At 53.6% G+C, this 26,738-nt stretch overlaps 1 protein-coding gene across 1 annotated transcript; it reads right to left on the bottom strand.

Moving 5' to 3' along the window:
- Positions 1-881: 881 nt before the first annotated feature.
- On the bottom strand, positions 882-24,789 carry INCENP (inner centromere protein). Its single transcript, XM_049780862.1, has 19 exons — positions 24,725-24,789; positions 19,504-19,653; positions 18,990-19,103; positions 17,638-18,389; positions 12,134-12,185; positions 11,527-11,590; positions 11,367-11,445; positions 10,225-10,417; positions 9,911-10,034; positions 9,701-9,829; positions 9,471-9,482; positions 7,063-7,172; positions 6,856-6,976; positions 6,490-6,612; positions 5,545-5,678; positions 4,582-4,660; positions 3,994-4,098; positions 2,890-3,040; positions 882-1,268 (listed from the first exon to the last, which is right to left on the bottom strand). The coding sequence occupies exons 2-19, from the start codon at positions 19,638-19,640 to the stop codon at positions 1,054-1,056; spliced, it is 2,694 nt and encodes an 897-aa protein (XP_049636819.1). The 5' UTR covers positions 19,641-19,653; positions 24,725-24,789; the 3' UTR covers positions 882-1,053.
- Between the last annotated feature and the right edge of the window lie 1,949 nt (positions 24,790-26,738).

Genomic DNA, 26,738 nt, shown 5'->3' with positions numbered 1-26,738 from the left:
CCCAAAACGTAAAATTAAATAAGATGTGATTCTGACTTGACCTAGATGCAATTTCCTGGGACATTTCTCAACCTTTTTCTGGCTCCTCAACTTTACTTCCTTCCTGTAACCTCCTGCATGGCATCCATTTATATTTTTACCCCCACCCTGGAATATCATGGAGGCCAAATGCAGCCCCAATGGCCCTGTTGAGAAACCCTTCAGGGAAGAATTCTTGGGGTAAATTGACATGCATTATGTCCTAGACTGAGGTTCAGATAGCTCTACCATAGGTCACCATCAGGAAGTCTGGCCCCTAAGAACTCTGCTGCCACCACAGTCCATGGGAAGGACTCTACACAACTTGACAGAAACTGAGCCCAGCCACACCTGTCCCCCAGGGCTAGATTCAGCCCACAGGCTGGGGTTCCGGGAGCAGGTGACAAGAACCAGCAGAGTGCATATTCAGTGCCTGTGCCAGCTGGCAAGACTCCCAAGGGGACTAAACACAGGGTCATTTTTGATACCTAACCTGCTGCATTCCTGGCTCCAAGACCTTCCTGGCACCGGCCAAAGCCTAAAATGTTCGGGGGGGGTTGGGGGGAGAGGGTAAGCCCAGTTCCCTGCTGAGTAGGCCCCTTCACAAACGGCTCCCCAGAAAAACAGGGAACACTGAGCCCCTCCAGAAACAGGGCGTTCTCAAGGCTGAACTGCTCAACATTGGACCAGCAGCTGGGACCAGGATGGAAGTAACTAACCCCAGAAAGAAAAGGGGCCTTGGATCTCCAACCCTCCTGCTGGCCCCCAGACGTTCTATAAGGCGCCCCACCCTCATGTCCATGACACCCACAGCAGACGGAAAGGAATAGACTTTATTAAGGAAAAGACTCTCAAACAGCAGAGTGGTCACACTCTATTTACAGAGGCTGCTGCAGCAGGGCTTGGCGCGGGGGGCCTGCTTCTTCCCCGGCCTGGATCCCGAGCGGGCCGCAGCACAGAGCACATAGACATTCACAGGACAGGACAGTGGATGGACGGACAGACAAACATAACAACGGACACAGCAGCGGGGCCTCAGTACTTCTTCAGGCTGTAGGCCAGGCTGCCAGGCACCCGGGGGCCGTGCAGAGGCGGCGAGTTCCACACGGCCGAGCTGGTGCGCTTGTGGTAGCGAGGCTTGCTCTTCTTGAAGATGTCCTCCAGGTCCAGCGGGAGGATGGGGCCGAAGAGGTCAAGAAGGTTCCAGGGGTGGTAGTACTGGTGGATGATGGCCTGGCTGAGCTGGGTTCCTGCCGGGGCACAGGGAGGGATGGTGGTTGCATCATGGGGCCCCCAGAGGGCCCCTCGGTGGCCATCACCCCTACCAAGCCAGCCTCCTCATGGCAGTACCACCTTCCCCCAACCCCTTCCTCCCTATCTCAGCCCTCCTCTTCCCCATCTCTTCCCCTCCTTCCCCCTCCATCCTCTTTTCTTTCCAACCACACCTTCTCCTCCCCTCCATCTTCTTCCCTTTCCCCTTCCCTTCTCTTCCATCCATCCACACCCTTCATCCTCACCTTTCTTCACCCTCCTCCTACCTCCTCCTCCTTTCCTCTTCTCCCCTCCTCTCCTCTTCCTCTCCCTTCTTCATCCATCCTCCTCTTACCCCTGTTTCCTCCCCTCCTCCTCCTTTCCCCTTACTCTTTCCTTCCCCTCCTCCTCCCATCGTCCCTTCCCCCTCCTTGGTCCAAGGCTCCTGACTTGGCTCCGACAGCTCCTTCTGGTGTCTGGACTTAATGTCCTTGGGCTGCATGCCCCCACCCAGGGAAATGCATCCTTGGTCCCTCCCAGTTCCCCGGAACCCCCTTCCAACCCTATTGATAACTGAAGAGACCAGCCCAAGTCACAGGCTAGTGGTTAAGGGCTTTGCATAGGACTGTCCTCAGCTGTCATAGGGGCCCATGGCCTCTCAGACACCCCTGCTCTCTCCAGGTAGGGTTCAGATAGAGGCAGCACCTGGAGGCTGAATCAGGCCCTGGGGCCTCAAAAGAGGACCAGACCCAGAGCCAAAGCCACCCCGAGAGTCCCCCAGGGAAACACTCCCTACCCCGTCCCACCCTGCCCTGCTCTGCCCTGCCCAGAGCTGAGACTGCTGGGCACTAGGGGCCTTGCCAAGAAGGCCGAGTCAGACAGTGGTTCCTGCAGATTCCAGTGAAGACCTCAGTGCCCTAAGGCAGGGGGTCTCGTGGCCCGCGAGCCATTTGCGGCCCTCCATACAACATTTTGTGGCCCGCGGCTGGCCTTTAAATATCGCAGTATTCGCGATTATTCGCTTACTGAATAATCGCAATAAAAATCGCATTAGTAAGGAAAAAATCGCATTAAACATTCACATACCCTGAGCAGTTCTGTTCGGGGTATGCAAATGTTTAATGCGATTTTTTATTGCGAATAGTCGATAAGTGAAATCCCTTATGCGGCCCTGCCTCACCCCGACTTTGCCTCCTGCGGCCCCCAGGTAAACTGAGTTTGAGATCCCTGCCCTAAGGAATCATGTGAATCCCCCAACTCAACACGTGAGACACGCACACTTCTGAAGGGCCGTGCATCCCACGCCTGAGCCCAGCTCAGCACACCCACTGGCAGCTCCATCCTAGCACCCCCATGGGCCTGAGGCCTAGCATCCACTGTCCTCCCCCAATCCCTACACTCTCCTTGACCAGCTCCAGGGTTGAACCCCATCATCACTGGAACACAACCACTGCCAAACCCCACCACCACTGCAGAGCCCCCAGCCAGCCGAGACCTGAACCCCACAGAGTCACGTGAAAGTTTCCTCCAAGGCTCCAGCCTGCACAGGATCCCAGAGGCACAGACCCAGCCCCAACTGCCCACAAGGCCCTGAAGTCAGGAGCAGCCCGGCCAGCGCACCTCGTGCCCAGCCTGGGATGGGCTTCCGGGGATGGGCCTCATCGTCTGTGGAGTCATCACTGTTCAGGTCCATCCCATAGTTATCAGGGTTGATCTTGGGGGCGTTCCGGGGTCCTTGCGGAGTCATCTGATAGGAGGTGCAGGCTGGGGACTAGAAGTGACAAGGTTGTCAGTGGCCAGGCTCTCCTGTCACATCTGCCTTCCAGGGTCCCCCAGGTGCAAGCCATGTCCTCTGGGACACCTCAAAGGGCCCTCTGGGACTTTTGTATTCCCATCTGAGGTGAGTGCTCGACTAAATCACCCCATCAGCAGCAGAGCTGCCAGGAGAACCCTACACACACGCACACGCATGCACACAAAACACACATGCACACACACACACACACACACACACACACACACATGCATCTTTATCTTCTACATTTGCTTTCCCCCAACAAACCCAAAAAGTGATGGAAGGGGAGGGACATGCTTGGGCCTCACCAGGACTATTAGCAAGGCTGAGGATGAGACCCCATGAATAGGATTAGCACCCTCAGAAGTGCACGCCTGCATCTCGAGTGCAACCTAAGGATACCGAGGGAGAAGAGGGGTCCAACAGGCGTGAGCCCCAGCTGCCAACACTGTGAGGGACGAGTAGCGCTCCTAAACAGACTTCTGCCACGTTGGCCTGGACAGGCTGTGACAGAAACTGTAGGTCATGCCCATATTAAAGGATGTACCAAGAGAGAATGTATATAAAATGCTCTCAGCCGTAAGAGAGGGAAAGACACTTTTTCTTTTTATAGGTTTTATTGTTTGTGTAGTTGGGGGAAGTTTGGGGTCACACCCAGAGATGCTGTGGGGGACCTTCTACAATACCAGGGATCAAAATCCAGGTCCCCAATATGCCAGGCAAGAGCCTCATCTCTCCAGTCCCAGAGAGAATTCCCCCCCCCCCAAAAAAAGCCCTTTCTTCTTTCCCTACATAAAGTCTACTCTGAGAAAGGGCAAACAGAAAAACCCACAAATACAAATCAAAGCCATGGCCTGCTCAGTCCTTCATCTCCTCTGCTCCTGATCTCACAGCATGGCTACAGCCCCTGGCCTGGTGTCCGGCCTCACCTGCACGTCCACGGTCACGTTCAGGGCCTTACTGGCCGCCGCCTCCTTGGCCTTCCTCTCCTGTTCTTCCTGCAGCTGCCGTTCAGCCAGGCGCTGCTGCTCTTCCTGGAAGCAAGCACAGGACAGGGTTAAAAGGGGGTGGTGTGTGTCTGTGTGTAAGTGTCTGAATCTTGGTGTATGTTTGTGTATCTATGTCTGTGTTTGCACCTGTCAGTGCCTGTGTGAACATGTCTGCGCCTGTGAATCTGGGCCTGTATATCTGTCTGTGTGTGAATGCTTCGAAGTTTGTGAATGCGTCTGTGTGAGTATATCTGTGTCTCTATGTGTGTATTAATTTATGTATTTGTGTCTGTGTTTGCCTGTATTTCTGTGTATGTCTCTATATCTGTGTGAATGTGTGTATGGTGTCTGCCTCTATCTGGGTAGATCTGTATGTATTTATGTCTGCTACTGTGTGTCTGTGCATGTGTATGTCTCTGTATCTGTGTCAGTGTGTGTTGAGTGATCCCCACTTGTGCCAGGGAGCCAGAAAAAAGTCTTGCCCAGCTCTACAGACTGTAGGAGATGCACCACCTGGCTCTCTCCTACCTTTTTCTTCTTTTCCTCCAGCTCCCTCTGCAGCCGCTCTCTTTGCAGCCGAAGGGCCTTCTCCCGCTCCATCTGCTCCCTGGGAACAGAGCAGGGCATCAGAACTGGAGGCCGAGTCCGGCCAGGACAACCAGACCCACTGGCCAGGACGGGTACCGCCTTTGAGTCAACAGCCAGGCCTGTGCCCCAAAGGGTGAGGTGAGTGCCTGCCCAAGAGAGCAGAGGGCAGCTGAGTGCCTGGATCTGGGGCTCCCACTACCACTACACCACAGGCCTTCTTATGGGCTGCCAAGGCAACAAGGGTGAAGAGCATCTCAGCTCTTCAGTTACCCCCCAAGGTATCTTTCCAAAGCCCCTGTACCAGCCAGCATGTCTCTAATCCTCCCCCAACCCCTTTCAGGCTTGTCCCTGACTGTGGGGCCAGGACAACCACACTAGCCCTTGGGTGGCTCCCCAGTCCCCAAGCCTGGTGTCCATGAGGGGGCCAGGCCCCCCCATGAGTCTCTAAGACATCCTCACACTGCCAGTTCCAGAGAGACACCAGACAGACACCCGGCGACCAGACGTTAGCTCTTGCCTATTGCAGACTACCATGTTCTCTGACAGCGGCAGGACCCAGAGTGCCCAGAGGGGGACCAGAAAAAGTGGAGAGGAGGGCAGCTTAGTTATCCTAAACTGTGGTCACCGCTGCCGAGCCCTCACGAAGGAGTGAGACATATGACCACTACGAACAATCTTGCCCAGACACTAGTTAGACCTGCAGTCCCAGACCAGCAAGAGCAGACACCCAGGACAGCTATGAGGTTCTGGGAGGCGGTCTGGAGAATTTGGGGAGTCTGTGGGCTCTAGATTTGCTCCAGAAAACCCCAGAAAGGGTGGAAGCCCAGGGAGAGTGGACAGAAGCCTCGGGATGTACCCAGGAATGAGCCCCCCAGTAAACAGCCCAGTGGGGGCCCCCTGTACCTCTCGGCCTGCAGCCGCTCCTGCTCCTGGCGCCGCTCCAGTTCTCGCTGCTCTGCCAGCCGCTTGGCATCGGCCACCTTCCGCTCCTCCTCCTTCTTCTTCTGCAGCAGCTCCTGGTGGCGCCGCTCCTCCTCCTGCAGGGCCAGAGCACGCTGAGTGCCGCCACACACAGTGGGACCCACTGCCACCACGATCCCAGCTCAAGACAAGGGCACTAATGTCAGGAGTTCCCTGGAGGATCCCCAAGGCCTCTGGGGCTGAAGAGCGAAGGGTCCACATGGAGCCAGACTCCAGCTCTGTCATGTGGTTGCGACCCCCAGTCTCCGTATGGTGAAAGAGGGCCAATGGCGGGTCGAGGCCCCACCAGTTCCCTTATGGATAAAACAGGATCAATGGCTAGTCCAATGGCCCTTCAGTCCCCATATGATGAAAGTGGCATGGAGGGGAACCAATGGTCAGGCGAGGCCTTGATCAGTCGACATAAGGTAAAAGGGGACCAATGGCTACTCTGCTCCTGAGGCAGCTAACTCCTGAGGCAGCTGAGCCTCGCTATAGCGCAGATACCCAATAAGCCTGGCCGAGCCTTCCAGCAACCCCCTGATGACCTGCTACCCCTAAATTTAGAGGCCCTTAGGTCCCCAAGAAAGGAAGTTAAGTCCCTAACCCATAGGCACACAGCCCTATTTGTAAACATGGAACCCAAGCAGAGGTCGCGCCAATCCATAGAGCCTCACTTCTGAGTCCCAGGTGGTGGGGTCCAGGTCCTAAAACTTCTGTCTGCAAAACAGTTACCTGGCCCTGACCACCCCGTCTAGACCACTGTAGAACCTAACCTTGGAACTGTAGGCAATATGAGCCTAGGCAACAGGCCCATAGAGGGGAAGAGCGCCCCAGGCTGTTGTGTGAGTTTGTCTGAGCCCAGTGGCCAGCTGCCTCCTTCCTCACCTGCTGCAGCCACCGGAGCCTGCGGGCCTCCTCCTCCTGCTTCCGGCGAGCCTCCACCTCTTCCATCTTCCTGGCTGCAGCCTTTTTCTTGGCCTTCTCCTCCGCCAGACGCTCCTCCTTGGCCTGCAAAGCATCCTCCAGTGACACGATTCCCCTGGATTAGCATCGAGGACTGTACAGGACTGGGACACCCAGGCAGATCCCCTAGATTCCCCAAGATGCCAGGAGAGGGTTTCGGGGGCCACCTGCAGACCCGCCTTTCCGAGGGCTGCAGCGGTGCATGGCCAAGAGACTCAGGGTAGACGAGACCTGGCCTGAGACATGGAGGGTAGAAAGAACTCAGGCTCAGGAAGGTCCCGTACGCACCTTCTCGTTCTTCTCCTCGATCTGTGCGAACTTCTGCTCGATCTGCTTTTTCTTCTCTTCTTTGATCTGCTTCACCCGCTCGCGTGCCTGCAGCACCTTGCGGAGACGCTCTTCACGCTTCCTGTGGGCAGAGGGCAGCAGTGGGTGCAAAGCCCAGGGCCAGGAGGTGGCAGGAGCCAGAGAGAGCAATAGGCAGGGCCCACTTACAGTTTCACCTCCTCCAGCCGCCGTCGCTTGTCCTCTTCCACCTTCTGCCTCCGCAGCAGTTCCGCCTCTTCCTTCCGCCGCAGGTTCTCCAGACGCTGCCGCTCCTTCTCCTGCAGGGCAGGAGACATGGCGACATCAGTGAGCTGAGAGGGACGCAGCCAGCCACTGAGACACAGGGCCTCAGTCTCTGCCCTGCCTGCTGGGGGTCCTAAGAGACCCAGTTATGGGGGCCATTGGGTAGGACTGGCGAGTTATTTGAACTTGGATTCAGGGCAAAATGTTCATTGGTAACAGTTCAGAAGGGCAGTGGAAAAGAAGGGGGAAAGGGGAGCAAAAGGGTCTACAGAGAGAGAGAAAAGCAGCTTCCACTGACAGGGTAAGGCCCATGGACAGGCCACTTGAGCATTTATTTACAGGAATGACTATCATGCTCCAGGACACTATGCTGGGTACACACACACACACACGCACGCACTCTCTCACACAGGCATACACTCACACACATTACATAGATACACCCACATGCATTTACCTCACACACTCATGAGTGTCAACTATTGCATATTAGTTGAGGAAAAAACTTCTTAAAATAAGGGGCTGGAGGGGTCAGAGAGAGCACAGCAGCAGGGCGTCGCCTTGCACACGACCAATCCAGGACAGACCCGGGTTCAATTCCCAGCATCCCTTTGGTCATTTGAACTAGCCAGGAATGATTCCTGAGCACACAGCCAGGAGTAACTCCCGAGCACCACCAGGTGCGACCCAAACACCAAATAAATAAATAAAAATAATGTCAAGAAGCAAAAAGGTAGTACAGGAGTTTAAAGCATGCAGCCACTAACCCTAGTTTAATCCCCTGAATAAGTGTTAATCCCAGCATCCCATATGGTCCCCCAAACCCTGCCAGGAGAGATTCCTGAGCAGAATCAGGACTGAGTCCTTAAGCCCTGTGGGGTGTGGCCCAAACCACCTCTCCTCCCAAAAAGGTAACATTCATCAATTCACTTTTATCCCCTTCTCTTCTCCTTCCCTTCCCTTTCTCTTCCTCTTCTCTCCCCTTTCTCTCTTCACCTCTTTTTTTTTTTTTTTTTTTTTTTGGTTTTTGGGCCACACCAAGCGGTGCTCAGGGGTAACTCCTGGCTGTCTGCTCAGAAATAACTCCTGGCAGGCATGGGGGACCATATGGGACACCGGGATTCGAACCATCCACCTTAGGTCCTGGATCGGCTGCTTGCAAGGCAAACGCCACTGTGCTATATCTCTGGGCCCCTCTCTCTCCATCTCTTTTTTTTTTGGATTTTGGGCCACACCCGGTGATGCTCAGGGGTTACTCCTGCGCTCAGAAGTCGCTCCTGGCTTGGGGGACCATATGGGACACCGGGGGATCGAACCACGGTCCATCCAAGGTTAGCGCAGGCAAGGCAGGCACCTTACCTCTAGCACCACCGCCCGGCCCCTCTCTCCGTCTCTTAAATAAATTTCTTAAATAACATTTTACTTCCAAACACTATTTTAAATAAAATATTGCCAAGTGCTGGTGAGAGCAATTCTGGGTAATTCTTTTTTTTTTTTTAGTTTTAGGATTTTGGGCCACACCCAACAGCACTCAGGGTTTATTCCTGGCTCTGTGCTCTCAGAAATAGCTCCTGGCAGGCCTAAGAATGGAACCTGGTTAGGTTCCAAGTTGGCTGCATGCAAAGCAAATGCCCTACTGCTGTACTATTGCTCAGGCTGTTGCATCATTTTTAAACCAACGTTTTATTAAAAGTACCATCTGCTTGTTCCAGCAGGTAGATGCTGGGGACCCCCAGCCCCATTCCTCTGCAGCCCTAGAAAATCCAGGAGCTGTGGCCATGATAGGGGAAATCAGGCCAGAGGCCCAGCTTCAGCCTTGGACTTGGGGGAGTGCTGGGTAAAAGGCCCATAGTCCTGCAAAAGCCAGGCCAAGCTTGCTCAGTTTGGCATCCCCACCCCACTCCACCAGAGTCTCAGACACCATCACCCCCACTGCTCTAGGGGCCCATCAAGGCAGCTGCTCAGGTGTGTAACATCACAACAAATCTCAGTGGTTTCTGGGGCTCAGCCACACTTACCTAGTATCCTCGAAACCCTTGGGGGTAGGGGGAGCCCAGGGCTGTGGGGACAGGACAGGGAAGGGGTGACAGAAGGGAACCCTCCAAGCTGGCTCCATGGGGCCTGGAGAAGTTCACGACTTGTCCTCCCGAGAGAGTCTAGAGTGAAGGAATGGGGGGAGGGGACAGGGCCAGCCACCCCAAGCTTCCCCCCACCCCCCGATTCTACTAGGGCACCTACAACGCTTGTGAGTTTACGGGGACACAGCAGGGAAGTGAGTTAAGTGCCGGAGGCACTTCTGTATCTAACCCAGGGCCAGGAAAGGGTCTACTTACAACGAAGCTGCACTGTGCGGGAGGAGAAAGGAGAAAGGAAGAGTCAGAGGACAGGGCAGGAGAGGACCCCAGAAGGGCAGACCAGGCTGAGACCTCTCGCCATCACCAGCCACACCCCGGCTCCCCCACAGTCCCTCCTCACTGCCGGCACCCTCACCTCCGGCCCTGGGGGAGGACTAGGCAGCCTCGGTATGGCCAGGACCAGGACCAGCACCCCCCACAGTCCTCACCTTGGGGTCCACGCGCATAGACGTGTTACGCTTGATGAAGGTCTTCACACCACGAGACGCTGAGGTCGGGGTCATGAGCATTTGGTTCCGCTGCACCGTGTGCAGAAAGGTCCGCAAGGGCCGCACCACCTGCACACAGGTGAGGTCAAGGGTCAGGCCCGGGGAGCAGCAGGGACCCACCATCCCACCTCCAGAGGAGCAACCGCTCACCTTGTTTGCAGGGCAGAGCGGGGATGGAGTCTTGATATTGGGGTGCCGCAACTCCTCCTCCTCCTGCTCCTCCACCTCCTCCTCATCCAGGTCACTCACTGCGTGCTTGTAGCTACGCTTCCTCCTGCCCAGGGAGTGGGTGTCAGGGGTGGCCCCATCACCCCAGAATCCATAGCATTCCCCTAAGCACAGGCATGCGTGTGAACAAGATAAGAGTGGCAGACTTCAGAAATCTGCTGCCCGGCTCAGGTGGCAGGATGGGACACAGAAGGGCTCCCTCTGTCCATGCCCAGCTCCCAGGCAGGCTGACCTACCTCCAACCAGTGGGAGAACCAGGCCCAGCCACACCCCACAACCCTACGCTGTGGGCTCCCAGGGCCTTCGCAGATGCACACCTGGCACTGTGGACCAGCTCCTTGAGGTCCTTGGTGTGGTCCGCCGTGGTCTCTGTAACAAAGTACAATGATGCCAGCTCCTTGGGGTCCTTGGCGTGGTCCGCCGTGGTCTCTGTAATAAAGAACAATGATGCCAAGGATAAGGCAGAGCCAGGGGAAGGAGGCACCACCCCATCAGAGTCCAGGAATGCCGCTGGCAAAGCAGCATCTTAGCCCAGACAAGCCTAGCCCAGCCCCGCCCCACCCAGCCCAGAAAACGCCTCTTCCCCAGGCACGTAGCCTTGCCCCAAGAGGAGGAGGAAAGGACCCCTGAGGTGACCCCTGCCTCCCTTTCCAAACCAGGTGCTGGGCACCTCTCAGCCCTCCCATGGAGCCACTGAGCAAGTGGGGTCTGGTTTCACCACATGGAGAAAGCCCCCATTTCTGCTCAGTCCTGGAGTCCCTAGGGGCTGGCGTAGTCACTGCCCTATGTCACCAGCGGGAGAGCCACATACTCCCCCCCCCCCCATCACTGGAAGCTGAGCCAGGACACCCCGGACCCACGGCTGCTCCGATCCATCCTCACAACCAAGGAGGTAAAGATGGACCAAAATCGGTCAAATCAATAGCACAGTGGGGAGAAGACGTTTGCCTTGTACACTGCAGACCCACATCCTATATGGCCCCCCCAAGCTCTGCCAGGCATGATTTCTGAGCAGAGCCAAGAGTAAACCCTGAGTACTGCTGGATGTGCCCCCCAAATCCCCCAAAAAGGAACAAGCACAAGGCATGCCCCACTTCAGCCCCAAGCCATCCCCTCCCCCACCCTGGCATGGGGCTCCAGGCCACAACCACACCTTCAGTTGGATCCTTTCGGCCTATCCACTATCCCCAAACCCCTGCACCAGCCTGTGGTAGCCACTATGTAGGGCTCTTTGGCACCGCCAGCCACAGGTGGGAGGTGGAAGCTATGGGCATCAGTGGCTTCCTGGCCCATTAGTCCAAATATGAGGCTCTTGCACAGGGCACGGTCGCAGGCATATAGGGTGCTGATGGCAGTGCTGGCAGCTCCAAGCACTCACCGGGATCCCCCTCCGGGGAAGTATCTGAGTCTCCAACCACAGTCCGGGAGCCAGGCGTGTTAATAGCGATCTTGGAGACCTGAGAGAAAAGCACAGTGCGGGAGGTCTGCGTGACATCGGGATGAGCCCCAGCATCCCGCCACAAGCCTGCCAACCTCACCTCAGGTGCAGCCACAGGTTCCTCCACAGGTTCCTCTCTGGGCTCCTGGTCCTCCTGCGGGGGGCTGAAAGCAGAGCAGAAGGCACTGAGGACCTGCCCAGCCAGCCCCAGAACCCCCTAGGAGCCCCATGCCTGATGGTGAGGCAGAGACATTGGGTGCCCTGGCCTGAGTCCAAACCCACCACCCCCAACCCCAGAGTCTGCTCCTAGAAGCAGGGATTCACTACGAGGTGAATCCCGCCTACTGGGCCACAGTCTCTGGCACCCCACAAGCCACCCTATGGGGCACAATTTCAGCGACGGCGACACACAGTCACCCAGAAAAAGAGCACTGATCCCCAGCAGGCTGGGGCGCAGTCCGAGAGGAGATATGGCCCAGTCCCCAAGTCTAAATATATCCGAGCTAAAAGTGGCACCTCACAGCTGCCTCTGCTGGTGACAACCCCCAGCATGAATATTTCCCAGGAAGATGCTAGATAAGGGCCATGACCAGCAGGGCACCCCCTGGGCCACTGCCCACTTAGCCAGCACCTCTGATGGGAATCTCAGCATGCCACCCCAGGCATCCCAAGACACCCCGCTCTGCCTGCCTTGGACATATACTCACCTGGCTTTCTGGGGCACCTCCACATTCAGGAGCCTCTCCAGGTAGCTGTGGCCTGAGTGAAGAAAAAGCAAATATGCCCTGAAAAAGCCACCAGGGCAGGGCAGCCCAGGAGTGGGTGTGGGGTCCCCCACATACCCCAGGATGCTCCCTCACACTCAGCCCCTCATGCTCAGTCCCCTGGATTCCTGTCTCCCGAAAGGCCCCAGTTGGAAACATGGCCCCTGTCCTGGAGCCTCTAAACAAGAGGTGCATGGAGGACATCTAAAAAAAGAGGTGTTTTTCCCTGAGCATGAAAAAGCCAGTACGGAGACCGAAGTAATAGTGCAGCAGTAGGCATTTGCCTTGCCTGCTGCCGACCAGGGACAGATCCGGGTTCGATTCCCGGCATCCCATATGGTCCCCCCAAGCCTGCCAGGAGCAATTTATGAGCTCAGAGTCAGGAGTAACCCCTGAGGTCCGTTGGGTATGGCTCAAAACCAAAGGAAAAAAAAAATCCAGTGTGGACAGTGGACCGCAGTGTATCAAGTCTGTGGGAGCCCCAACTGCTCCCCCATCTCACACAATATCCTGCTGCTCCGCCAGTGCTTAGAGAACCAGCAGTGGGCACAGGGTAGGAACAGGATAGGCACAGGGCAGGAACCTGAGCAGCTACCCTCCTGCCCTCCTCACAGCACAAGCACACTGGGGTCACCAAGGACGACCAGAAACTGGTCCAGAAGGGAGATCCCAGGGAGAGGCATGGAGAGGGCCACAAGCATGGTGGCAGGGGAAGAGAAGGGCGGAATTCCCCTAAAACACAGGAACATGCACAGCCTTCTACATCAGTGCTCCTTCAATGAATTGAAAGTTATTGTTTTAAAAAAATTTAAGAATAAAGGAACAGTCTTCACGTGTTTGAGGGAGGGAGGGAGGAAAGGAGGGAGAGAGGGAGGGAGGGAGGGAGGAGAGGGAAAGGGAGGGGAAGGAAGGAAGGAAGGAAGGAAGGAAGGAAGGAAGGAAGGAAGGAAGGAAGGAAGGAAGGAAGGAAGGAAGGAAGGAAGGAAGGAAGGAAGGAAGGAAGGAAGGAAGGAAGGAAGGAAGGAAGGAAGGAAGGAAGGAAAGATGGAGGGAGGGAAGAGAAGAGAAGAGAAGAGAAGAGAAAAGGGAAGAGAAGAGAAGAGAAGAGAAGAGAAAAGAGAAGAGAAGAGAAGAGAAGAGAAGAGAAGAGAAGAGAAGATAAGAGAAGAGAAGAGAAGAGAAGAGAAGAGAAGAGAAGAGAAGAGAAGAGAAGAGAAAAGAAGAGAAAAGAAGAGAAGAGAAAAGAGAAAAAGAAAAGAATTCCTTGATAAAGGTGTCTTGGGGCTAGACAGTGCAATGGGTAGGGCATTTGCCTTGCACCAGATTCACTCCCCAGCACCCCATATGCTGCCCCAAGCACCTTCAGGAGCAGTCCAAGTGCAGAGCCAAGAGTAAGCACTGAGTAGAGCTGGATGTGGCCCCAAAAACCGAAACCAAAAGTCCCAGTAAGGAGAGTCTGGAGAGAGCCTGGGGTGGGCGCACACACTTGACACGTACTACCCGGGTCCAGACGCTTTCCAGGTGTGGCACCACCGATTCTGGCCCTAATAGCACCTCAGGACTCATAGCAGCCACTGGGCCCTGCTGGTTGAGAACTGCCAGGAGTAGCCCCTAGATCTCCTGAGCACAGCTGGGGAGTCACCCAACAGGACAAAATAAAGAGTCAGACACCTGGAGCACACAGGGAAAAGGTGCTCCTCACTGACCAGGGCATAAGGAGCTCCGCCCTTGGGCTAACAGGGGACCAACAGGCGCCTCTGGGGCTGAGACTACTCGTACCCCTTGTAGACAAACAGCATCTGTCCGACAATCAACAATCAACAGATGGGGCATCCAGACCCTCCTGGCCCTGCTACCTCAGTCCTGTGTGAGACCCCCTCCTCCCTGAGACCCCAAGCAGCACCACAGTAGAAAGGCAGGATGGGCGGCCTGGCCTCCCTCAGCCTGGCCATGGATACTGGCCGCACTACTCTGCAGCATCAGCAGGAAGAGTCTTGTATCTCAAAGAATACTAAAATGCATTCTCATGGGGCCAGAGCAACAGCACAGGCAACCTGGGTTCGATCACCAGCATCTCATAAGGTCTCCCCAAGCACTGCCAGGAGTGATTCCTGAGCACAGAGTCAGGAGTAACCTCTATGCATTGCTGGGCATGGCCCAAAACCAAAACAAAAAATAACAACAATAATAAAATAAAAATTAAAAAATGCACCTTCAGTCCTTAGTTTTAAGGTACAAGAAAGAGAATAAGAAACAACAGCATGGGGCCGGCGAGGTGGCGCTAGAGGTAAGGTGTCTGCCTTGCAAGCGCTAGCCAAGGAAGGACCGAGGTTGGATCCCCCGGCATCCCATATGGTCCCCTCAAGCCAGGGGCAATTTCTGAGCACTTAGCCAGGAGTAACCCGAGCATCAAATGGGTGTGGCCCAAAAAAAAAAAAAAAGAAAACAAAAAAAAAAAAGAAACAAGAGCATGGACTGGAGGAGTGGCGCAGCAGTAGGGTGTTTGCCTTGCACACACGCTAACCTAGGACAGACCGCAGTTCGATCCTCCAACGTCCCATATGGTCCAAGCCAGGATCAATTTCTGAGTGCATAGCCAGGTGTAAAACCCCTGAGCGTCACTGGGTGTAGCCCAAAAAGCAAAAAACAAAAACAAAAAAAATAAAGAAATAACAGCACTTTTTTAACTGTAGTTTTTTGGTTTTATGGGGTGTTTTTGGTTTTTTTTTTTTTGGTTTTGGGCCACACCCCTTTGACACTCAGGGGTTATTCCTGGCTATGCGCTCAGAAATCACTCCTGGCTTGGGGGGACCATATGGGACACCAGGGGATCGAACCTCGGTCCGTCCTACGCTAGCGCTTGCAAGGCAGACACCTTACCTCTAGCGCCACCTTCCTGGCCCCAACTCTATAGTTTTCATTCCTAAAATGCAGCAAGTCTCAGTTGATCAGAAGAGGAGGGGGAGAGAGCCCAGCCTTGGGAGTCCGGCCTTCGAGCTGTCCACAGCAAGCAGAGAACTGGCCCAGAAGCATGGGGCGGGGGGGTGGGGGGGGTGTTCCCATGCCCCTACTTCCCAACTTAGGGATTACCTGCCTTCTCGCCCCTCGATTTCCTCCACCATAAAGTGGGAGATACCAGCTGACAAATAAGAGATTTTGGAGACTGTCACAGCCAATACTACTGTTAAGTTGCAAACAGCAAAACCTGGCCTTCCTCCGGCATACCATCTCTGTCCACCACTAAGCCATCTGCGACCCCAAGACTCTGCCTCCTCCCCTACCTTCCAGAGGCCCACTGCATGCCCTTACAGGAGCCTTTCGGTAAGGATCAAAGGGCCACATCCTGTTTTAGAGAAGTTAAGCCCATGAACCCCAGATTCCTGAGTCACCCCTTCTTTTGGGATTTTTTCCTCTCAGAGATATCTTTCCCCTCCATTTCTTCAGCTGGCCAAGGCTCGGGCATCCTTCACAGCGCCAATCCACACCACCTGCCCTTGGGAACAGCTTATCTCAGTGGTGCATAAACCCTGCTCCAACCAGGGACAAGGGCCTACCTGTGGCCTGACGGAGATCAAAACAGTCCATAAGGGGAAGATTGCCACAAAGAGCAGGGAAAGCAGTGAGGGCCGAGAAGAGACCACCATGACTATGAGAGTCGGAAATGATCACTCTGGACAAAAACTGGGTGTTGAAAAGAGGGAAAGGGATTGCATAATGCATAATACTCCTCAGGAACAAGACTGCAAACCAATGGGAGGGAGGGAAGGAGGGAAGGAGAGAGGGGGGGGAGAGAGAGAAGAGAGAGAGAGAGAGAGAGAGAGAGAGAGAGAGAGAGAGAGAGAGAGACTGCCCAGCGGCAAGCAGGCAGGCAGGGGGAAAGGTATAGTGGAGGGTGGGAAAGAAACTGGGGACATTGGTGGTGAGAAATGTGCACTGATGAAGGGTGTTGGACTCAATCATGAACAATTTTGTAACTGTGTATATCACAGTGATTCTTTAAAAAATTTGTTTTTAAAAATTAAAAAAAAAAAAAAAAAAAAGAGGTCTGGAGCAATAGCACAATGGGTAAGGCATTTGCCTTGCATGTGGCCAAACCAGATTCAATCCCCCAGCCTCCCTGATGGTCCCCCAAGCCTGCCAGGAGTAATTTCTGAGCTCAGAGACAGGAATAACCACTGAGCGCCGCCAAGTATAGCCAAAAATTGGGACCCGAGCAAAAGCACAACTGGTGGGGCGTTTGCCTTACACACAGACAACCTGGGTTCAGTCACCAGCATCCCATATGATTTCCTCAAGCACCACTGGAATAATTTCCTAAGCACAGTCAGAAGTAACCCCTGAGCACTGCTGGTGTGCCGCACCCCCCCCCCCAAATAAAAAGAAATGAGCTATAAAAAATAAAAATAATAACAACACTAACATCCCAGAGTCCCACGAAAAGCTCTATGGGCAAACCAACCAAAGACTGGCAAGAAGCTGAGGTCCACAGGAGTGCCCGGGAGCAAGGGGGGGGGGGGGGAGGGGAAGGGGGGCACGGGTCAGAAGCTGGTAAGTGGCTGAGCTGACACACACCCGTTCATGGTCCAGAAGTCATGGCTCTGTCCACGAATCTCCATTGGCTTTTGCTACTAGAAAGCAGCCCCCACGCCAGTGATCCTTATTGCACAATACACAAACCAGCCTGCTCGCCCTCCCGCAGGAAACAGTGTCTGGGTGAAAGGCCTGTATGGAGCCTTAGCATGACTCAATCATGGGGCCCGCCTAGGGTCCACCTTGCCCCAACCCTCAGGCCTCATTGTCTAGGTCTGAAATAAGCCGCCATGGCACCATCGGTGCTGGCACAGCGGCAATGTCACAGCGGTAATGACCAATTATTTATTTGTTTTTTGGGTTTTTTTGGTTTTGTTTTTGGGCCACACATGGTAACAATCGGGTTACTCCTGGCTCTGCGCTCAGAAATCGTACCTGGCTCGGGGGACCATGTGGGACACGGGGGATTGAACTCAGGTCCATCCTGGGTCAGCGGCGTGCAAGGCAAACGCCCTACCACTGCACTATCACTCCAGTCCCATGACCAATTATATAACACGAAGTAAAACGTGACCAAAACTCACACCCAACTCCTCAATCACACAAGCCACACACGGGAAGTGAAGGGACTTCAGTGGCCACACAAGGCTGGCTGGTTGCCAAGGAGCAGCTGCACAGACACCATCAAGGCGGGCAGCAGGCACCACAGTCTGGGATCGTGTCCCACGCTGACACCTGCCGCTCCCCAGGCCATTCTCAGAGCACAACCCTGGCACCCCGAGTCCACATTGCAGGAAGTTCTAGGCTGGTTCAGCTCCCTGTGATGTCCCCTACCGCCAATGTCACAGAGGCTGAGTGAGCCAGGCAGGCACCCACAAACTACCCCAACCCACCGCACCCCACGCCCCCAGACTCACAAATGATGCGGGCGGAGGCGGTGGGCTCTTCGGGGTCCTTCCTGGAGATTCTGCTGGAACTGCGGACCGGGAGGTCCTGCTTGGCCACCAGCGAGAACTTCTCGGCCAGCGAGACCTGGGCTTTCTGGTTGGACGGGGCTAGAAGGCTGCGTCGCACCGACCTGCGCTCCACACGGGTCCCCGGGGTCGAGGAGAAGTTATCGGGCAAGATGGGCAGCAGCACCCGCTCCTGCCACGGGGAGGCTGGCGAGGCCTGTGGGACCGGGGTGGCCTGGGCGATCCTGAGCTTGGAGACCGAGCGCCCTGCTCTGGGTGGCCGGTCCTTGGCGTCCTGGGGCGTCACCATCATAGCGCTCACAGCCACAGACTCAGGCCTCCTGGGGGTAGTTTCTTCATCCGAGGATTCAATGGCGTGGGGGGCTGGAGACGGAGCCCTGGCAGACTGGCACTGCCTGAGGTGTTCCTCGGCGCTCCGGCGATCTTTGGCCCTGATCTCTACCACGGGCATCGAAGGCACAGTCTGGGAGAGGCCGGCCCCAGGTTTTGGAGTCTGGGCCGGGGTTGTGGGTGACTCGGGGATGGGTGCTGGGGTGGTGGCAGCGGCGGCAGCAGCAGCGGCAGCAGCGGTGGCACGGGTCACACGCCGAAGGACCGGGCTGTCCCCAGCAGCTGTAGACAGCTTCTCCACCTTGTCCTTGTTGCGGAGCTGCCGGGAGAGCCGCTGGCTGCTCCGCTTCTTCTTGCGCGACAACCTGCCAGAAGCAGAGGAACAGAAACTGAGAAGACCCGGCTGGGCTGGGTTGGGGAGAGGGGTGAAGATGGGGGTGGGACCCCAAATTTTAAGCACAGAACATGGACAGGCAGTTTGGCCAGGTGCCAGTACAATGCAGCTGGGGGATGGAGCGGGGCCAGGCTCTGGTGCTGAGATACAGGGGGCCACACCACTGCGAGCCTCAGTTTCCCTCTCTGCAAAGCAGGAAAGTACCAGTCCCCCGAACTTCGGGAAGGAATAAGTTTGAGTACCTTCCACAGGTTGCCCCCATCGCCAGTGCTGTGATGGGCATTACACCTACCATATGCACACAGCCCTACTCCCCACACACAGGGAAACTGAGGCCCAGATAGAGGTAACAGGGCAGAGACAGGTGGGTAGGTGCCCAATCCACAGCCCGTGGGCACAGCAAACAAGGCAACAGGAGGATGGAGACCAGCCCATCCAGGTCTGCCCTTCTGGCAGTAAGCAGGATTTGCTTTCTTCTCCCACCTCTGGAAAGTTCTGTTTCCAACTAACATCCGCACACCCAACAGCTGACAGCAATAGAACCCAGCTGACCCAGCCCGGAGCCCCCTACCTTTTCCGGACGGGATCTCGGTTTTCATCCTGAACATAAGAAATTCTCCGCTTCTTCGACCGGTTCTTCTGAGAAGGAGTCTTGGGCATCAGCTCAGGCTCTTTGTTAAAATCCCTGATTGGGCCCAAGAGATAGTATTGGGGTAAGGAAGGCATTGGCCGTGTATGCCGCCAACATTTCGGTTCCATCCCCAGTACCCCACAAGGTCCCTTGAGCCCCACCAGAACACAGAGCCAGAAGTAAACCCTGAGTACCACCAGGTGTGGCCCCGAAACCCAAAAATAAAGAAAATCCCTGCTTGGTATGAGGAGGGTGATACTCAGAACTGCCATGGGATGTTTTCCCTAACAGGAAAGGGTGACAAGCAGTCTCCCCAAAGCCCTTTGCTGGTCACCTGCCTTCTCCTGAAGTTGGGGCTCCCAGGCCTTCCCTTTGAGGCCCAGTCCACACCTCTCCAGGCTCTTCCTGTTTCTAAGAGAGGACCCCCACACAGCCTAGCTGCCCCGGGCTTCACCTGGTGAACATTCGCACGGCCTCCTCCTCAATCTCCTGCAGCCACACCAGGTCCTTGTTTTCCACATTGCAGACAAACTCCAAGAGCTTCTGGTCACACAGCTCCGGCAAGTGAAAGGGCCCGGAGGCTGTCCCCATGGTGGCTGTCTGGCTGAAATGAGATAGAAGGCACAGAGCTGGAGTTTGGGGGAGGGCTTCTCAATGGCAAGGGCCAAGCAGGCTGCAACACCCACTTCTCCCATAACCACAAAATGTTCCGTGCCAAGTCAGCTGCAGGATCCATATGCCCATCCACCTGCAATCTTGCAGCCTTTCTATGCATTGACCAAATGTCTCCCAATCCACTACCTGTAGCGTTGGCCATGCTGCCCAACAAGATGAGAGACAAGCCTTCCTTCCTGATGAACTCTCCTGGGAGGATGACTGGGCAGCCAGCTTGGGTGCAGCTATGCCAGCCCCCAGAGGACCCCACACCTCTCTCAGCCCTGATACCTTTCAGCTCCTGCCCTCCAGTGAAGCCTAAATCATAGCCACATCACGGGATATCAGCTGATCCCTGAATTCAGGTCCCAAAACACCCAACCGTGCATTCAAGAGGCCAATGAGTCAATAAATGGGATTTTGGCCTCCCAAAGAGGCTGGGAAGAAAAAAGGGCTCCTGACAAGGGATTCTCCCAGACATGAAATGTCCCCCCCAGAAACAGAGAGAGAGCCCGAGTATGAGCAGAGCAAAGACTTGTTTTCAAGTGTATAAGCCAGAGAGGGGCCAGAGAAGTAGCACAGCAGTAGGGTGTTTGCCTTGCACGCAGCCAACCCAGGATGGACAGTAGTTTGAATCCCCCGGCATTCCATATGGTCCCCCGTGCCTGCCAGGAGCAATTTCTGAGTACAGAGCCTGGAGTAACCCCTGAGCGCCGCTGGTGTGACTCAAAAACCAAAAAGAAATAAAAGACTGTGATTGTTGATTAAATATAAAATATAAAGTCTAAAAGTCCATATGCCCCTGGCACAGCATCTATAGCCCCTCAAGTGAAGGGTCTGAAGACACAGAATAAAGGTGAAGAAATTATCACAAGCAGTCAGTTGAAGTTTCATCGAAGTCAGCTGCTTTATTCCATGGCCCTATCTACCATGTGTTTTTCGGACAGATGCTAAGCTTTCCCCCTATCCCTCTCTTGCAGGCTTCACTGCTTCCTCCTTCATGTGTCTATCTCCTCCTTTCTCCGCCCCCCTCCCCAACACACACCCAGCCAGTCCCTTTTTATTCTTTATTCAAGATCCCTCCCAGGTGGGTCTGACCATCCAGGTGAGATTAACATTTCAACAGAAAGCTTAGGGCATTGGGGAAAGGGACACTTTACATATGACCATCATCAACAGGGTCAGGACCAGGCAAAGAGGAAGTACCTTTGGCTGGGCTAGGACTATTGCCTTACTAGGGGCCCCGACTAGGTTGATCAATCCCTGGCATCCCATATGGTTCCCCCACCCCCCCCAGGGCCTACCAGGAATAACCCCTGAATGTTAATTGATATGCCCCCCTCCCAAAAATAAAACAAAAAAATATTAAAAAGTACCCTTGTGGGGCTGGCGAGGTGGCGCTAGAGGTAAGGTGTCTGCCTTGCAAGCGCCAGCCAAGGAAGGACCACGGTTCAATCCCCGGGCGTCCAATATGGGTCCCTCCAAGCCAGGGGCAATTTCTGAGCACTTAGCCAGGAGTAACTCCTGAGCATCAAACGGATGTGGCCTGAAAAAAAAAAAAAAGTACTCTTGGGGGCCAAAGCAATATAGCACAACAGTAAGGCATTTGCCCTGCATGCGGCTGACTCAGGACAGACCTGGGTTCAATTCCCGGCATCTTATATGGTCCCCCAAGCCAGGAGCGATTTCTGAGAGCAGAGCCAGGAGTAACCCCTGAGCCCAAGTGTGACCCAAAAATAAAAAATAAAAAATAGGGGCCGGGCGGTGGCGCTGGAGGTAAGGTGCCTGCCTTGCCTGCGCTAGCCTAGGACGGACCGCGGTTCGATCCCCCGGCATCCCATATGGTCCCCCAAACCAGGAGCGACTTCTGAGCTGAGCGCATAGCCAGGAGTAACCCCTGAGCGTCACCGGGTGTGGCCCAAAAAAACAAAAAAATAAATAAATAAATAAATAAATAATAAAAAAAATAAAAAATAAGTGAGGGGCCGGAGAGATAGCACAGCTGTAGGGCATTTGCCTTGCATGCAGGTCGAATCCTGGCATCCCATATGGTTCCACCCAGCCTGCCAGCAGCGATTTCTGAGTGCAGATCTAGGATTAACTCCTGAGTGCCACTAGGTGTGACCCCCCCAAAAAAAAAAAAAAAAGAATGAGTAAATAAAAGAACAAACCAATATGTGATACAGTAAGCCACAACCCACAATGGCAGACCAGGGACCGCCTTCTGCACCCTATCTATACACACAAAACCAAGACCACTCCTAGCTCATTCTCCAACCTAAGACAGAAAATGGAAAGACACTCCTGGAAAGTGATGGGGAGCCTAAATCACTGACCCCTTGATAGCATCCAAAACTGGATAAGCATTAGCTGGAGGTTCCAGCAGGCTGATTCCAAGACCCACTGTCCTTGGTCCTACAAACCAGCTCCACCTCCATCAGCAAGTTGCCCTCCTCACTCGGCAGATCTTGCTTATATCTCTGTCTCATCTCCCCAGGCCCATCCACACAGGTGCATTGGCAGAGCGTGACACCTACGTGGCCAGATCTCTGTTGGTTTGGCTGCCACTCTCTGCTCGCTAAACATTCAGGTATGGTCTTATGAGCCTCACTCACAGCTAAGAACCAGAGGCTGGCACAGTGCCTCTCGGGAAAGGAGTATTTAATGAATGACTCAGCTCACACCTAAAATTAACATCTGTAGGCACAGGGCATAGCCACAATGGGACACCAAGAGAGCTCACTGTACACGGGTTAGGACACGCTCCAAACAGGCCCAGAGTTCCTGTGCCCTTGAGCTGCCAAGGGCAGCCCCAAGCAGGGCAGGGCCAAATGGGCCAGATTTCAGTGCCAGCCCTAAAAAAACGGATGACCCAGGGTTTGGCCTCTCCCTGGACATCCCCCAGGTCTCCTGCAACGGGTACAACCCCGCTGCCCACAACCAACAAAGAACCACTATGGAGGCAAGGAAATGAGGAAGGAAACCAAGGTTAGCAGAGAGGCCTTAAGTATGAGCTGCATTTTTTTTTTTCTTTCAAAAGCAATTGAACATGACAGAGAGGTAGGGAGAGGGTCAAAAACAGGCAAGTGTCTGGGCTTCTTCTTCAAAGTTTGCTTTTAACAGACTGCAGTCTGGCCACTTAAGAATCCCTTTAAGCTGGGGGGGGGGGAGGGGGAGGGGCAGAGAGATAGGGTGTTTGCCTTGCATGCAGCTGATCCAGGACAGATGATGGTTCAAGTGTCATCCCACCCCCCCACCCCATGCCAGCCAGGAGCAATTTCTGAGCGCAGAGCCGGATGTGACCCAAAAACAAAACCAAAAAATAAAAGCCCTGTAAGCGAGAGAGCTAGTACAACAGGTAAGGAAAGTGACCTTCCAAGCAACCAACCCAGGCTGGGTCCCCAGCATTACAATAGGGTTCCCTGAGCCAGGAGTAAGCCCTGGGCAACCACAGGGTTCAGCCCAAAAAAGAAAGGATGGCTGTAATCTCTGTAAGGTAACAAAAAGGATAGGGCAAGACTAATAACCAAAAAGCAAGTGGCATTCTGGGGCAGGGAGAACATCCACCCAATGCACACCCCAGAACCCATACACACTATGAGTAACTCTCCTGCCTCCTGCAATTCTCCATCACTCGGGACACCTGCCTAGGACCTAGAAGGGTTCCCAGGACACACACACACACACACACACACACACACACACTCAGCCAGAAGGGTTCCCAGGACACACACACACACACACACACACACACACACACACACACACACACACACACACACACACACACACACACACACACACACACACACACTCAGCCAGCACTCTGCAGCTCGGGTTTGTAGGAGGGTTAAGGCATCTGTGCCTTTGCAGACTGTCACAGCAACTGCTCCCAAACACTGAGTCCTCTGAGCCTGACTGGAGCAGAACCTGATTAGAATCCATCCCACCCACCCACGTAAGGCCTGCTTGCCCACTTAAGAAACAACAGGACCAGGACAAAGAGAAGCAAAAGAAGCTGGAGGAAACAGGGGCGGAGCCTGCGTTTAAACTGCTCAGGAACCACCACCAGCTCCGAAGCCTCAGCAGCCCTTCCAGGCTCCTGGCACCTGCAGAGAACAACACCCAGATGGGCAAGCCCCGAGTGGACAGTGGAGGCGCTGACAGCAAATGTCTGTTGTGGCCTACAGAGACAAGATGAGAAGCCTGGGGGGGGGGGGGGGGAACGGTTGCGTTTAAATTGTAGTTCAATAAAATAAAATAAAATAAAATAAAGCCGGAGAGATAGCATTGAGGTAGGCCAGGGCGTTTGCCTCGCATGCAGAAGGACGGTGGTTCGAATCCCGGCATCCCATATGGTCCCCTAAGCCTGCCAGGAGCGATTTCTATGAGTAGAACCAGGGGGGGAACCCCTGAGCGCTGCTGGATGTGACCCCCCCACCCAAAAAAAAAAAGTTTTGTTCACAGTGATCTGAGAAGAGATAGTTTGGCTGCCCTAGTTTTGTGATGCAAGTGAGAGATATTGCATTCTATTATGACAATGTCTTCACAAATGTTTTAAATGATTCGGTTTTCCTATGGCATTATACCTGCTTGTAATGACCTAATGCATTTCTCCATAGAGAGTCCTAGAAGAAGACCATATGAATGCCAGGAGCGGAGAGACGGGAGGAACCCCTGAGTGCTGCAAAGTGGGACCCAAGAAACCAAAAATAAATAAACAGATCAAATAGAATTAAATCAAAATAAAATGTGGCTCAGCCGGTGGCGAAAGCGTTAGAAGCCTGCATGTAGCCTGCTGGGGTCCATTGACGATGCAAGGTCCATTAAGCGCTTCTTAGGTGCAGAGCAAGGTCCCGGGCACCGGGAAGGCGACTGGGCCATTTCCCTGGGTACCCGGTTGCCCGGAGAGCATCTCAGGCCCCGGGGAGGCCAGGTGAGCGGGCCCGGGCCCTGCAGGCCTCGGCGCCCCTCGTTCGATGGCGGGAGATTCGGACATTCTCTTCCCCCCGGACACTTACTCGGCTGCACCGCGTCCCCTGCAAACTGCGGTGATCCAGATACGACGGCCACCCAGGACCTGCCCAGTCCCCTCCAAGGGCCGAGCGAGCAGGCTGCAATGGGCGGTGCAGCGCGGGCGGGCGAAACCTGCCTACGATTTTCAAAACTTTGTTTCCACCAATCGGCGGCCCAGGCTTCGCCGGCGCTCTCGGCCAATCAGAGAGGAGAACGCGCCGATCGCGCCGTCTATTGGTTCAGAGCGCTGTCAGTCTGCGGGACTTGGGCGCACCGGAAAGGAAGCTTTGGAAAGTCGAAGCCGGGCGACTTCCGGGAGCGTCTCCCCCCCCCCCCCTCCCCGCCCCGTGGTCGACCGAACAAGCTCCGGAAATGGAAGGAGCGCGCGCGCGCGCGCAGGTCCAAAGCGGCGCCGGCGGAACTACAAGGCCCGGCATGCACTGCGAGGGTTCCCGAGATGCACTGCGAGAGGGCGGCGGGTTGTGAATAGTTGGTCTTGCTCTGAATCTTCCTTCTGCAGCTTGACTTTTCTTTCTTCCGTCGTTCTCTGCCACGCACGGTTATTTTACTTATGTTATAAATTAAATTGTTATAATATATAATATACAATGTAATTCTATATAAATATATAATATAGATTTGTATAATCTATATTATATAAATATATATTTATATACATTATATATTTCATTAGAATTTATAATTATCAATATATTATATATTTATATAAAATTAAATTGTAGTTTATTATATTATATTTATATGTTTATATGCTGTATTTATTATGTATGTTCTAGCATATTGTTATATATTATAAATGTTTGGGTTCTATGATTATAATTCACTCTAAAATCACTTTGAAATTTTAATAGTTTCCAGTTTCCATTCAGCTTTGCATAAAATCAGGCAGAGAATGGAATGTTCTAAAGAGCAGTGCTATAATATATAATAAATCATGAGTGGTGTAGCATCAGATGAAGAAAGAAATAATCAAAACACATTGTTATTAAATAAAATGATTGCCAGTGTTGTCAAAATAAATAAATAAATAAATTATTATATTTTCTTTTTTGCATGAGAGAGAGAAGACAGAGGGAGAAAGGAAAAGAGGGGAAGAGAGGCACAGGGAGAGAAAATTATTATATTTTCTTTTTCCACCGCTTTTGAAAAGAGCAAAGCCAGCAAAAAACATATAGGTATTTGTAATTCACACCGTACTTTCTATTTACGTAGTCGCCAAAAGACTGATCTTGATCTGTTTATGTAAATAGAAGCCAGTAGAGGTCCACCTATGCTTGCCAGATGTTTTTGTAGAGCACTGATCCTCCTCTGGATGTTTCTGCAGCTTTATTTCTAACTCCCTAACTTCGGCGATGAAGGAATGAATCCTTTTAGAGAGGGAAGCCTGACATCTAGCACGTTGAAACCAGCCCTGCGAGCTACCGCATGGGGAAGCCCTCCATAGCCATGAACTACCCAGACCCAAAAGTCCAGTTATCACCCCCTGTTGTAAACTCTGCATTAGATCTTCTCCTTACTCGGGTGGAAAATTTTTTGGTTTTGATTTTGGTTTTGGATCACATCAGGCAATAAATACTCAGGTGCCACATCCCACTCAGGAGAGGCACACACCAGAAAAGTGTAGTGCTCTCCTGAAAAGGAATTATTTGCCAAAAAGGCCCGCTTAGAGCAGTCAAAATCACTTGACCCTTTGCGTGGATGGTTTGGCCATAATTCCAAAAGTGGCTGTAACTATCTCTTTATTTTTAACCAACATTAATAATCAGGCCTTAGTAAATTTCTTTCTAACATAGGAGGACAGTACAATCCCGCCAAAAGTCTCCCACTTAATAGCTCCCTGTAATTTTTCCTACTTTGGCCCCAAGATCAGGTTTTTCCTAAAACTTAGCTCATAGTAAAGCAATTTTCAGTCTTTCCCCTGTTTACTCAAAACAAGGTAATTTTCAGTTTTCCCCCAAAACTCTAAAACATTTCTCTCTCTTCATACTTCCCTGAAAA

Source organism: Suncus etruscus, chromosome 9 (genome assembly GCF_024139225.1).
Source record: "Suncus etruscus isolate mSunEtr1 chromosome 9, mSunEtr1.pri.cur, whole genome shotgun sequence".
Taxonomy (NCBI): domain Eukaryota; kingdom Metazoa; phylum Chordata; class Mammalia; order Eulipotyphla; family Soricidae; genus Suncus; species Suncus etruscus.
The sequence above is the reverse complement of the archived record's forward strand: the minus strand, read 5'-3'. Positions and strand labels throughout refer to the sequence as shown.